This window comes from Borostomias antarcticus (assembly GCF_949987555.1).
Source record: "Borostomias antarcticus genome assembly, chromosome: 21".
NCBI lineage: Eukaryota > Metazoa > Chordata > Actinopteri > Stomiiformes > Stomiidae > Borostomias > Borostomias antarcticus.
This window is the reverse complement of record NC_140254.1, coordinates 20,711,640-20,726,733: the sequence shown is the minus strand read 5'-3', so window position 1 is coordinate 20,726,733 and position 15,094 is coordinate 20,711,640. Positions and strand designations below refer to the sequence as shown.

At 45.5% G+C, this 15,094-nt stretch overlaps 1 protein-coding gene across 1 annotated transcript in view; it reads left to right on the top strand.

The window, feature by feature from the left end:
* Nucleotides 1-15,094, top strand: part of vps50 (VPS50 subunit of EARP/GARPII complex) — a 180,435-nt gene that overhangs the window by 67,043 nt on the left and 98,298 nt on the right. The window contains exon 12 of the mRNA XM_084455729.1: nucleotides 31-171. Coding sequence (XP_084311855.1) covers nucleotides 31-171 — 141 coding nt within the window. The remainder of the gene's footprint in view (nucleotides 1-30; nucleotides 172-15,094) is intronic.

Sequence of the window (15,094 nt, the reverse complement as noted above, 5' to 3'; positions counted from 1 at the left end):
TTTTATACTTTGTTTGTCTTTGCTCCCTAGACGGCCATGGACCAGCTGCACATGCATTTCACCCAAGCCATCCACAACACGGTGTTCCAGGTGGTGCTGGGATACGTGGAGCTCTGTGCCGGCAATGCTGACACTAAGTTCCAGAAGATGCAGTACAAGGACCTCTGCACGGTGAGGACACACACACACACACACACACACGCACGCGCGCGCTTCATTTGCCATTCATGTCTCATCCAATGTCTGCTACAGTCCTTGAAGTTCTCCGGTGCGGGAATATTCTGGTGCAGGAATTTTTTTTTCTCCTGAATATTTTATCATATTTCCGGAGCAACAGTCATTTAACCAGTCGTTTTAAAGCAAAGCGAAGGGATAGTTCCAACTACCAATGGTATAATCACATTACTCAAGGTAACCAAGGAGTTCTAGCCAATCAGAGGCAGAGTAGGGCGGGCCTTAAACACGTTTTCATCTCTTATTCAGTCAGGTTAGACAACGCGCGCGACACTCGACGAAGCTCAGAGTTGACATTAGCAAATATTCTCTAATCTCTATATAAAATCTCTGACGTTAGCTAGCAGCTAGCTCAGGAGGGTGGATGCCAGGGCCCTGTGCTACGAAACAGGATTACGGCGTTAGCGGGAGACACGAGCCTTGTTGATGAGGCTTCTGACATTTGTCATCCACAAATGTCAGGAGCTTGACAGACTGGTGGCTGGAGGTGCATGTGTTCGTGTATAGGGAGGAGAGTAGAGGGGAGAAGACGCAGCCTTGTGGGGTACCAGAGCTGATGGACCGGGAGTCAGAGACTTTTTTTGCCCAGCTTCACATGCTGTTTCCTGTCAGACCATTTCCTGTTGGAGCTGGCAGGGGGGGGGTCCTATTGTTTTTCAACTCTGCAGTAGAACCCGTTCAGGTCGTTGGTTAGGTATGAGTCGTCAGTGGACTGGGAGTGGGGGGGGGTTGGCTCAGTGGACTGGGAGTGGGGGGGGGTTGGCTCAGTGGACTGGGAGTGGGGGGGTTCGGCTCAGTGGACTGGGAGTGGGGGGGGGTTGGCTCAGGGGACTGGGAGTGGGGGGGGGTTTGCTCAGTGGACTGGGAGTGGGGGGGGGTTGGCTCAGTGGACTGGGAGTGGGGGGGGGTTGGCTCAGGGGACTGGGAGTGGGGGGGTTTGCTCAGTGGACTGGGAGTGGGGGGGTTTGGTTTGTAGTTTGTGATTTCTGAGGCCTTTTCCAGACAGAGGACATGCTTCCTTCTGAGAATTGCGCGCATGTTTTAGAGAGTTCCTGCCTGTATTCAGAGATCAAGTGAACGATGCCGTAGTCCGAGTTTCCCTGTGCAGCACAGGATATGGTGGAATAACCATTGTTTAGTGTGGTGTCACTCTAGAAGTGGTCCCCTCTCTGGTGGTGTAACTGTAAAAGTGGTCCCCTCTCTGGTTGAGCATCTGCTGTCAGTATTTGGGGAGTTCATGGATGAGATTCAATTCCCGGTTGTGTCGCAAAACACTAAAATAAACGAAAAAGCAACGCTGAACAGGGCGCACCAAAATGCCATGGCTGCCATCTGCGGCACAATCTTGATGAGACCTTATAGCCGGGCTTATGATGATACCAAGTCCCCTTCCAGGATCAACATGGTAAACACGCACGCACACAAACGCATGCACACACACACACACACACACACACACACACACACACACACACACACACACACACACTCACACCCGCCTGCGCACACACACACACACACACGCGCACACACACACACACACACACACACACACACTCACTCTCTAATGCTGTTTCCTGCTGAGGGATGGTACATACTGTATAAGTTTACATCAGTGAATGAGCGAGGGGTAGAGAGGAAGAGACACGAGAGAGACTCGTCTACACGTACTATACATCAGTGAATGAGCGAGGGGTAGAGAGGAAGAGACACGAGAGAGACTCATCTACACGTACTATACATCAGTGAATGAGCGAGGGGTAGAGAGGAAGAGACCCAAGAGAGACCCGTTCCACCACATACCGCTCTATGAGATCATAAATTTCAGTTATGCCACTAAACGGTCCCTTGGAAAAGCTTTTTTTTCGTGACCAGTTGCAGTCTCAACTAAATACGTTCTCTTGCACCAGTGCCAGTCGGGTGTCCTGTCAGTGATGCGGTAAATCACATTTACATGTCCCACAAAGCATGAGCCTGGGACTTACTGAGCCGCCATCTTCTCTCCTGACATGTACCCCCTCACTGACACAGCTGAGAGAAGGGGTGAACACAAACTCTACTTTTCCGGAGGACTCTTTCTCTCTTGCACATACTTTGTCTGGTCGTGGCGTCATCGGTGCCTCGTGAGACCATCCTGATCTAGCGAGCTTACATCCTGTTTCAGTCTGGCCTTCCCTCTATCTCGAACAATTATTGTGGACGGGCGTACTTGCCTTGACAAACTCTTTCAGCCAATCAGCGTGACAGAACTTTTGCCAAATCCAATCGGAAGAACGGCGAAAAGGTCTATTCCTCCGAGAAACTCTTGTTCTTGTTTAACTATCATTATTGAGTCTATTTCTAGTTTATTCTACTAACGTTAACGCTACTGCCCATTGCTTCGGGAGACGGTTTTGCCACTGGAACCACTCAGGGGCTATGTTCTACTGGGGGGGCAGAACACAGTCCCTGACTGGCCCGGTCAAAATGTAATTTAGAGAATAATAGTTCGAGATGGGGAGAAGTACAGACTGATCTGTGGAGGCAAACTGAAAGTGAGCTCATGAGATCAGGATGGTCTCACGAGGCTAGTGGTATGGTATGGTAGTTGCTTTGGCCAGTAGATGACACAGCAGTAACAGCAGGAAGGGTGACAATGCAATCTGGGACATTATGGGGCGGGGGGGGGGGGTGGGGACCTCAGAAAAACCTTTACCCGACTGCTGAGTACAGTAGACTCAGACTTTTCTATTCACACCGTTGATAACAATGAACAAAAGAGATCATATTGAATAAACTGAGTAATGCGCTTCATTTTATGCAAAACCACAATCGAATGGTTCACAATTAATGCACAGACCTAGCCTACTCACTGATAATTGGTTAGTGAAGTTCTGCATATGTATTTTGGTTTTTGATGATGATCATTGCTCTTGGTGGATTTTCCTTTCTCTAAGAGCCCGGTTTTGCAAATTCGTTAGCTATTTGGAATAAAAGTAACCAGCTTGGACTTGCAAAGATGACCTTGGCATTCTCGATTACTATTTTTTTCTTAATTATTAGAATAAATCCACAACAACGTCACTGTGACTTTATAAGAACTTATAGAGATCATCATTCAATCAAGAAGCCATCGCCGGCAGCCCTGTTGACATGGTTACATATACGTTGATAAGGGTGAGGGTTAGGCATCAGTTGAACATTTGACTGCGGCTCAGATAGCCTACAATAAAGTCTTGGAAGTGCTTCTGGAGTGTTCCTTTTTCTTCCGGCTAAAGTTGCTTTTGGGATGTGGGGTGTTTGTGAGTCACTCTGGCCCCTCCCCTCTGCCCTCTTCCTTGAGTGGGTCAGTCCTCAAATATAGACAGGCCATTATGCAAATAGCCCTTATTAGCTACTGAAACTTGGCACTGAGACACGCATATTAAAACTCAAGGGACCGGGGGATGCAGCAGTAGGGTCAGATCGTATTGTGAAGCTCCTATTGAATTTGACATTAAACCATTATTATGAGTCCCCTTCACCCCATTTCAGCCTTCTGTCCCCACGGTCTGTCCCCACGGTCTGTCCCCACTGTCTGTCCCCACGGTCTGTCCCCACGGTCTGTCCCCACGGTCTGTCCCCACGGTCTGTCCCCACGGTCTGTCCCCACGGTCTGCCCCCACGGTCTGTCCCCACGGTCTGTCCCCACGGTCTGTCCCCACGGTCTGTCCCCACGGTCTGTCCCCACGGTCTGTCCCCACGGTCTGTCCCCACGGTCTGTCCCCACGGTCTGTCCCCACGGTCTGTCCCCACGGTCTGCCCCCACGGTCTGTCCCCACGGTCTGTCCCCACGGTCTGCCCCCACGGTCTGTCCCCACGGTCTGTCCCCACGGTCTGTCCCCACGGGCAGCCCCCGCTCTCCACTCTCCACTCTCTGGTCAATCAAGGGAAATGGATATTGAACATTAAAAGACGCTGGAGTACCCTTTCAAAACGACAACGTCCCCCCCCCCCCTCAATGCGTGAGATGGCAGCCCTGTCAATCCTAACAAATACCATTGTTTTCAAGGGCCCTCTCTCTACTGGGGCCCTGGGTATTAAGTTCCACCCCCCCCCCCCAAACAATTGATAGGAATTGTTTATTTTTTCTGTGATTACATCACACCTCTGCCTCTTTTTTTTTTGTAATCACTTGTGGTTCTCATTCTGATAATGGTCCATTTGAGTCTGTATTGTGTAACATCCCAGTGTATTGTTACAGGAAGCTTATGAAGTGCTGTATTGTTAATCAGGACAGATCCCTTTTGTGAGACGCTTTTGTACGAGGTTGACCCAGGGAGACCTTTTCAGATGAGCACAACACCATGAACCCAGGCTTAGCTATAGACGGACCTGATACAATAACGGATTGACAACCTGAAATAGAGTTCTAAGAACGTGTCCATGTGTTATTTTGCTGAACCAATCCTTTGTCAGAGCAGCCAGCAATGCTCTGGCCTCCCGTTCCTCCCCACGGAGCGCGCCTGTGTTTTAATATTGCCTCCGCCGCCGCATCAACAAACATCCCAGCACCCGGGGCGTTTAGTATGTTCTACGCTTTATTCACCTCAAACGCCTGCTTTCATTTGAATCAATCATTCTAGGCTTATTTCTCCTAAAGAGAGAGATTCTCTTCTTATGAGTTTTTAGGATCACATATGATATGTTTTCTTGATGCCTTAGATTCTAAGGCATCAAGAAAACATATCATATGTGATCCTTAAAACTCATAAGAAGAGAATGGCTTAGAACATCGTTATACATTGTGTTGTTCCATGTTGTCCTGTGCATCGTTGTGTTGCTTTTTTATTCTGTATCTGATCCTTGTATCCTCCATGTTCATACGTTCATATGTTATATGTAGGTATGTATTTTATTTCTGACGGCGCCTCTTGGCTAGATCATCATTGAAAATGAGAACTGGTTCTCAACTGATTTCATCTAGTAAAATAAAGATCAAATAATAAAAAGAACCCCAAGAACTCTAAAGGCTTTTATCATTCCTTTATATTCTATTGACATATTCTTATTACAGTTGAAGGCTAAGCGCATAGAACCTGTCACTGTGTCTTCAGAAACTGAACCCCCTGTCTGAGTGACAGTGTCCCAACTGGGAGGCTCTAGACTTTCTCAGAACCATCTTTCAAAGTGGCATCAAAGGCTCCTCACATTAAAGTGCATATGAAATGTATTCACCCCCTTGGACTTGGAATCAACATGGAATCAAAATTGATTGCATTTAGTGTTTTGTCACTGGTAAACACAAAGTACTCTATAATATGATATTAACTTTAATAATTTAATAATGTTAAAGTAAAAAAAAGTCCAAGACAAAATGAAGTGGAGAAAAAGGCACGACCTAGACTTAATAATGTGTGGGGGTACTTCACCCAAGACAAGCCCAAAAGGACTCTGCGATGCAAACTATACAAAAACGAGTGAGCATTGTGTAGCATCAGTTGGCATCGTGTACTTTTGAACTTGTCACATTAGAACCGACGTCATCAACGCATACATTTCGCGTCAACGAATTTTCATATTCGATGACGACGACGACGTCGGCGTCCCAGCCCTAGTTCTTGCGCGCTGTTATATTCACTGCTATGGCCGGATATGACGTTTTTAAGATCCGATTGGCTGACTCATCATTACACGTCATTGTTAATGGCGGACGTCATCAACAATGGCATAGAATAATTAGAGAACGGGCGGTAAATATCAAATAGGTAGAAACAGACAATGCAACAGTGGGAGGTCACACCAGGCCAGACAACAAGGTGTGTCCCCCCTGGAGATGTCATCCTGTTATAAATGAGAAAACCACAGCCAGGGGTCTTTGAATGTCAAAGAGTAGAGAACTGCAAAATGGAGGTAGAGGTCTTGGCTTCAACAATAGGTTCAGGAACAAAAGGCTGAAAACAAACCGCAGTGCAGTCATCTCTGAAAACCTCTAAAAATTCTAAAAGGCCTATCGCTATTCCATTTTGTTAGGCTACTCTTCAATTTGATTGTTGTGCTATTCTTATCTGTTCCACTTCTGTTCTGTTATTCTTTTATGCATTGTAATAGTCAAAACGCAATCTCCAAAGACAAATGCATTCTGCACAGCGGCAGCAGAATTTAGACAGGGTCCAATCTCCAAACAAACACTAGAAGTCTTATCAGTATCATCTCACCACAGAAACACTGTATTCAGTGACTCATCACATAGAGAGAGAGTTTCCTCTTCAGGATGCAGGTTGGTTCATGCAGTCTTTTCTATAGTAAAAAAAAAAAAAGATTTGTTAAAGTCTGACATCCTCTCACATCTACGGTAAATATGTAGTTTTTAGTCACAGACTATATGATTTTGCAAAGACTGAGATCATGCAGGTCATTTGCATGAAGATTAAAACTTCAGATAATATAACATGTTTGATTTTACCAGAACTTCAAGTCGAGAAAAAGACTGATTTACGACTTGGATTGACACCTCAAACGGGGAGCGCGCTCCGACTCTAGCAAATCTCTCATGATTTTATTCAGACATTGGAAAGTGCATTTAAGTCATTTGGATGGATGGACAAAATGAGAGTTTATGGAATATGATCCAGGGTAAACAACTTGAGTTTGAGTGGAAGCCAGTTGAGTGGAAGCGTGTGGTCTAGCAGGCCTACTGTATCCTAATAAAATTAGGGTAACGAAATTAGACCTCCTAGTTAATTTCTAATGAATAGGATCACCCTAATTTGGAAATGTAGGCCTGAGAACAGGCTGACCAAGATTTCCTTTGGTTGAAGACAGGCAGCCCTAAATAAATGCATTGGAAAAGTTTATTTAGGAACAAAATATTTTCCTCAATAACTGTCAAGGTCTATTCACAACCAGCACGCACATGCCCAGTGTTGCGATTGGTGCTGTGATAAGCATGTCCATGTGAACTCTGTAACCTCTGGAGACGCTGATAGAACACTTGTGTAAACCATTCTTGTTCTCATCTTGACGTCGTGTAACCCAGGCCTAAGTGCTACAGTATGTTTGGCGCAATCCTACCACCGCACATCAACCTAAGAACACCATCCTTACCGTGAAGCATGGTGGTGGCTTCATCATGTTATGGGGATGCTTCTCTGTAGCAGGGACTGGAAAGCTCACAAAGGTAGAGGGGGAAATGAATGGAGCAAAGCACAGCGAAATTCTGGAGGAAAACCTGCTGCAAGAGACCTGGAACCTGGGAGAAGATTCCTCTTCCAGCAGGACAATGACCCAAAAGCCAAAGCCAGACTGGAGTGGCTTAAAAACAAAAAGGTCTTAAATAAACAATCAGTTGTTTATTATTTTTTTCCCATTATCTTGGAATGGCCCAGTCAAAGCCCAGACCTCAATCAAACTGAGAATCTGGCAAGACTTAAAACTTATTGTTCACCAATGGCACTCATCCAACTTGATGAAGAATGGGCTACAATTTCTGTGTTTAGATGTGCAAAGCTGATCGAGACGTACCCAAACAGACTCACAGTTGCCTGCCAAAGGTCCTTCTTGACTCTGGGGGGAGGGGGGGGGGGGTTAATGGATTTAATGAAATTAGATTGAAATTTAAATTTAATTAAATGTAATGGATTTAATGAAAATAAATCTCAATAAAATGTGAAAAAGTCCAAGGGGGTGAATTATTTTCATAGGCACTGTAGGCTCTCCAGCTCAGTACCTCTCCATGGAGCATATTAATTTCCTTTCATTTTCCCAGGGAGCAACCAGACAGGACGCCTTGATCTGACTTAACTCTGAGAATTTGTCATGTGTACTGTGTAATCTGTCTGGCTGGTGCCTAGTTCTCTCCTACTCATTGAGGGTCAACAAAGATGTTTGATCTGTAGTTTATTGTTGTTTTAAGACTAGATGGTGTGTGTGTGTGTGTGTGTCTGTGTCCCATTGAGGTACCTCACTACTCTTGGTCCCTAACACTGATTATTATTCAGTTCCCATCATACTCACCAGAACAAAGACAAGCTCTCAACAGCTGCTGTTGTCTAGAAATAGCTTGTTATTGTCAATATCAATAGTGAGTCCTTGGGAGACCTGAGGTTAAGCACATTTCTCATTCACAGCACATTAATTGTCCCCCTGATGAAACAACGCATAGAAGCATTGTTGCAAATTGTACTGTTGTCGGTATTGTAGTTGTATGGCACATTATGAATTTTGGAAGAACTAATCATCCTCCATCCGTCTGCCCATCGGCTCTAACCGCTGGCCATCTACCGCCTCTGTCTCTTTGCCCACTGCTCATGAGTTCACACATCTCTCACGTCTTGTTTGGCATTAGTGCATTAAATTAAACAAACTGTCGTGGTCACATTTTAAATCAATCAACGTCTTCGTCATGCCCAGAGGTACAGTAGGGTATCTATGTGGGTTTTTCTGAAGATTCAGGGCCAAGTACTCAAGCTCAAGGTTTTTTAAGAGTATTTGTTTGCTGCAACACACACTTCACACATGGATTAGTCCCCCACTATAAGCTTAGTTAAGGGCTAGCTAGGGTGATGTGCTTTACTTAGCTAGGCTAGCCAAATAACTATAGCTAACATACTGTAAAATAACTATTACTCGCATGAGACCATCCTGATCTTGCAAGCTTACATTCAGTTGTGCTCCGTAGATCAGTCTGGCCTTCCTCCTATCTCGAATGATTTCTCTCCGATTATGTTTTGGCTGAGCATTGAATATGTATCTGATAACATTACTCTGCCCTACCTGCACTTTGTTTGTAAGCTTTTGGGAGAGTCCACTAGGCCTATACCATGCGGAGCAGGCATAGTCGAGAGTCCACTAGGCCTATACCATGCGGAGCAGGCATAGGAGAGTCCAGTAGGCCTATACCATGCGGAGCAGGCATAGTCGAGAGTCCACTAGGCCTATACCATGCGGAGCAGGCATAGTCGAGAGTCCACTAGGCCTATACCATGCGGAGCAGGCATAGTCGAGAGTCCACTAGGCCTATACCATGCGGAGCAGGCATAGTCGAGAGTCCACTAGGCCTATACCATGCGGAGCAGGCATAGTCGAGAGTCCACTAGGCCTATACCATGCGGAGCAGGCATAGTCGAGAGTCCACTAGGCCTATACCATGCGGAGCAGGCATAGTCGAGAGTCCACTAGGCCTATACCATGCGGAGCAGGCATAGTCGAGAGTCCACTAGGCCTATACCATGCGGAGCAGGCAAAGTCGAAGTGGCACTGGATTAATGAGGCAACTAGAAGTTTCTTCACCTTAAAGGGGAACGCCGCTGTCATGGCAAGTTTAGCTCAAATGTCGCTTTGTCCTCAATGAAACCGATCCGTACACACCAACATTTAACTGATCCATGCAGTAGTAAGCTAGCTCCTTTTTCCTCTGTGCGCACACCCCCTTTATAATGGAGGTCTATGGGCCTCTGCTAAAAACTATGATAAACATGCATTTTCAAGGCAGGAAGCGCCAGGAAGCCCCTTACCGGTCTCAGTAGAATGTTGTCTTGTGAAATGAATCGCCATCCCCATGTGTTGACGTGTTAAGGCATGGCTAGGAGGATGTAAACAATCATCTAGCTTTACCACGGCGGAAGTTTACAGTGTGGAAGGTAGGGTGTAGTGCGTTCGGCGAAATAGTTCTGGCTCAAATTTAGTTTTTGTTTCAATATTCGGTTTGAGAATGCGATATATTTCACATGACAGCATAATGACACCGGTAAGATCACCCCCTTGCGCTTCCTGCCTTGAAAATGCATGTTTATCATCGTTTTTAGCAGAGGCCCATATAGCTCCATTATAAAGGGGCTGTGCGCACAGAGGAAAAAGGCTTCATTGAGGACAAAGCGACATTTGAGCTAAACTTGCTATGACAGCGGCGTTCCCCTTTAATATTAATAGAAAAAACAGATTTAGCAATATAAAAACATAAGTTTTTTTCGGTTTAGACAAAATTGTAGCTGCAATTTCCTCACTGGAGACAGATTGGTTAAGTAGCCTGGCGATGATGCTTTCAGATAGGAGCGCTTTCCGAGGCCGACCCGCCCATCTGACCACAGTATGATCAGCAGAACAAAGCTGCAGATGGATCCTAACTTTTCACACATGCTTTCACTGCTTCTTGGCCACTACTTCACTGCTTCTTGGCCGATGCATCATTTGTGGGGGACAACATGTTTACAATGTTTCAACATGTTTACTGCTTGACAAGGAGAAGAACTTGATAATAATGTGGAGGGAATTACACTTTATTTATGATGCCATCTGTGCATACAGTACATAAAACTCAAGTCCACATTGAGTTTGGCTCAAGTCGACATTGATCCCGTGGCTTCTTTCCAACAACTCAAATTTGATCATGAAATCTGAATTATGCTATTAGTCAATTGTGAGTTCTGGCGAGTGGTAGTACACTGACTGTAATGTAATAAATGTAATGAATTTCAATTCGATCAGTATGAAATGTTTTTCACAGTCATGACAAGTCCCTCACCACATATAACGTTAATCTTTTTTAACGATCTATAACGGCGTAATAATGTTCTTACACCTGGTCAGTCCAAGTAAACAAGAGTTCCAGAGATCTAACTTGTTGTACCCTGCTCTCTGTATGCATGCCAATGTTTTAATGTCTTTAGGGAATTGCCACACTTTGATGGCGGAGACCAGCTTTGTAATTCACTGGCACTGCAGATTGCTGACTCGGATGTGGGTGTTTCTATCCTCCACTGTTTGTTTGTTGTTTTTTTGTGTGTGGGGGGGGGGGGAGTACTATGATCACATCTCAAAAAATGGAAGTGAATCAGCTTAATAAAGGGAACTCTGGCCACCATATCTAAATCGAACACTCGAACCATCCACCAACCCTCCCTCTTTCACCACCCGAAACGTTTCAATTCCTAACAGAAAGATTCTAAGGTTCTAAAATAGATCCAAACACAGTCTATGGGAGCAGGGCTATGACTTGGTCAATGTCTGTGGGGGCCAGACCTCTGTCATCGGAGATAAGGCCCTATGCTCTTTTATCTTTCCCACCAGCAGGTATGGAAGTGGAGTTGTGTGTCCATAGACTGCCTCTTCGCACAAGCACACACGCATCCTCATACACTCAAACTCGCTTACATTCTCACACACACACACCAAGCTCACCTCGCTTGCCCTCTTGCTCTATGGAGGGTCAAGGGTTACCCACAGCATCTCTATAGCGGGGGAGACGGTGATTAACTCGCTGAAGATCACACAGTGGCCCCTCGGCACACGATCTGTTTTCATTTCTCGTTGCTTAGCAACATACTGTGATAAAGGCACCCATAGAAGACCTTCAAATGCCAAGGCATGGGGTACGTTATTTAACCAAGCGGCTCAGCTTCGCTCGGAGTGTAGAACGCACTTAACGGGTTGCTCAGTTATGCTCAGACTGATCTGCTCAGAGCGCAAGTGAGCACTTCTAAACTACGATCAGTCTGAGCGAACACAAAAGATGGATCCCAAAAGGATGCTCGTACACCTCTCCATTGCTGATGGCACACTAAAGGCATCCGTTTTAGTGACCGAAGAGGAAATGATCGCCGTTTGCCTGTTAACGTTATTTACAGAATGCAACATCTCCTCTTCGTCCTGGATATTATCCGCCCCTAGTACATTAATAAAATCATCATCGGCCACTGCCTCCTCCACCGAAACATTGAATTTCCGCTAGCATATAAACATACAGTACTATTAGGCTGTATTGACAATCCGGGCGGCTGTAGCTCAGTTGGTAGAGCGGGTTGTTCAGTGATCGAAGGGTCAGTGGTTCGAATCCCAGCTCCGACTGTCCACATGTCGAAGTGTCCTTGAGCAAGACACCTAACCCCAAATTGCTCCCAATGAGAAGGTTAGCACCTTGCATGGCAGCTACCGCCATTGGTGTGTGAATGGGTGAATGAGAGGCCATTGTAAAGCGCTTTGAGTGCCGCTAAGGTGGAAAAGCGCTATATAAGTGCAGTTCATTTACCATTTATTGGTATCCTTGTCAGATCTGAACTTGAGGGGCAAAGGGTTAAGTTTTGTCCATGGCAAACTCAATATTTCTCGCCACCGCCGAGTTTGGTGTGCAACGAAGACACACCAAGCATGCAATTTTCAAACGTCTTCATTGCTGGCATGTCTTCATGTTGGCAGGAAACGATAATTAATCATTAATGGACCTTGAGGGGTCTTTATTTGCCAGAGCCAGGACTTGGAGGGATAGAGCCAAGACTAAGAGACATGGCCTCCCCAGTCTTCAGTTCATATGCCCCCAGCCTTTTGAATACCTTCGCCAGAGGACTTGAGAATGTCTGAGGCCGTGGCAATTTTTGAGCATAAAACATACAGTAACTTTTTTTATATTGCTTTTACCACACAGCTTTACATGTGTTAATATATTAGTGTTCATTGTATTGTTTTAATTTTTTTCATTCTATTTTATTTAATTGATTTAATTTTGTAATTCTTTTAATTGTACAGTATTTTCTTTTAGATCTGTTCTCATTGTGTTTACATATATTTATGTTTTTATTATGTAAAGCACTATGTGCTACATTGATTTGTATGAATGGTGCCCTAGAAAAAAAAAGACATTTACACACAAACACACGAGCACACACAACACACACACATCTTCAGCAGTTCGCCGGTGGAATTACCCTCAGCATTTTCCCATCCAAGCTGTCGGCAGCCAGGAGCAGTGGGCAGCCATCGTTCATGGTGCCAGGGGACCAAGTGCTCAGTCCAAGTCCTGGTCAGGGACAGGACTGAAGAGCATCTTGCCGCTCTACCTCCCGAATTATGTACCACCCAGGTGTGGTCATCAGGGCTAGCCTGGTAAACCAGACTCATCACAATTTTCTTTGGACTTTTTCACCAAGTCTGGACTTCCACCCGCCCAGAGCAATTTGAGTGTGTGGGAGTACTTGCCTTGACAGACGAACTCCGTCAGCCAATCAGCATAACCAATCATAGATCAAACTTTTACCAAATTCAGTCGGAAGAACGACGGAAATGTATTTAACGCTGAGAAACTCCGCTAATGCATACTCTTGTTCTTCTTTAATTGTTATTGAGTCTATCCATCCATCCATCCATCCATCTTCATCCGCTTATCCGGGGTCGGGTCGCGGAGGCAGCAGTTCCAGCAGGGGGCCCCAGACATCCCTTTCCCTGGCAGCATCAACCAGCTCTGCCTGGGGAATCTTTAGCCGCTCACAGGCCAGTGCGGAGATGTAGTCCCGCCACCTGGTCCTGGGTCGACCCCGCGGCCTCCTCCCAGCCGGACACGCCTGGAACACCTCCCTAGGGCGGCGCCCAGGAGGCATCCTCACTAGATGCCCGAACCAACTCAACTGGCTCCTATCGACGCAAAGGAGCAGCAGCTCTACTCCGAGTCTCTCCCGGATGACTGAACTTCTCACCCGATCTCTCAGGGAGACCCCAGCCACCCTCCGGAGAAAACTCATTTTGGCCGCTTGTATCCGTGATCTCGTTCTTTTCGATTATGACCCATCCTTCATGACCATAGGTGAGGGTGGGGACGAAGATAGACCGGTAGATCGAGAGCTTTGCCTTTTGGCTCAGCTCCCTTTTTCGTCACAACAGTGCGGTAAAGCGACTGCAGAATTGAGTCATTGAGTCTATTTCTGCAATAACTTCACTTATTGCTGTGTTCATTCTTCTACCATTAACGTTACCAATCGTTGCTTCAGGAGTTGACATTACTGTTCTACTACAGTACTAGCGTACTCCTGTATTTCGCGTCATCATCTACGGACACCAATCAGGGACTGGGGGCGGAACAGCAGTTAAAATGCAGTGTCCTGATTGGTGCCCCATTTTCTGGGAAAACTCACGCTCTGGGTGACAAAGTCCAGATTCATAGTGAAAACAATTTTTAAAAATCATGATGAGTCTGGTTTACCAGGCTACATCAGGACCACATCTAGAGCCACCTGGGTTTGAGAATATAGCCACACATGTTTACAGTTCACTTTGACTTGACAGTCAAACTATGTTTGAATCAAGCATTCAGCTTCCAATTCCAATGCCATGTCACGTAGTACCTAGTCACATCCAGACTTTTTTTTTTGTACAATTATCATTCAGCAGTTTGTCATGTCCTGTCTGGTTTAGATAAAATGTACTACGCAGCTTGTTGTTACAGTTAGTCTTGTTTGATGTTAATCTTTAAATTAAAGTTTTATCATCCAAGATGCTCTTGTCTAATGACTAGGAGCCAGGTGTGAATTCACATTATTACAAAACACGTTTTTCAGCCTAGCTTGTTTAAAGCTGCTGAACTACTTTTAGTGATGGATTGCCATCCGGCTCCAAGACCAAATATTATCCATCTCTCTCTTCCCTCCCTCTCTCTCTCTCTCTCTCTCTCTCTCTCTCTCTCTCTCTCTCTCATTCAGGCATAGAGCTATTCATTTCACAGTCAAGGTTTTATCTTAGATGTGCCAGGCTTTAAACTCCCGATTTGAAAAGCAGATTTATTGCATTTCAGTGTGAAAGACACCCTTAACTGGAGTGATATTCATCCCTGGGGTCCCACATCAGGGCATAATTGTGGTGGGATTCTGTTTTCAAAAATAGAAAGGCAGTACTGTGCATTTGGATAGAGGCTTTATGATGGTATCACTTACGTCTCTGACATCTGACCAACGTCTCTTCCCTTGTTTGACTTTCTGTTAAAGCCCTCATCAGTGTGGAGCCTCAGGCTTTTGAATGGTAGCAGTTAAAGCAAGAGCACGGCCCTATGCAGTAGCACACACTCGGAATAGAAGAAATAGGCATAACATTGCTTTAAAACAGGAGTATTCTAGCCTTGTGAGACCATCCTGATCTTGCGAGC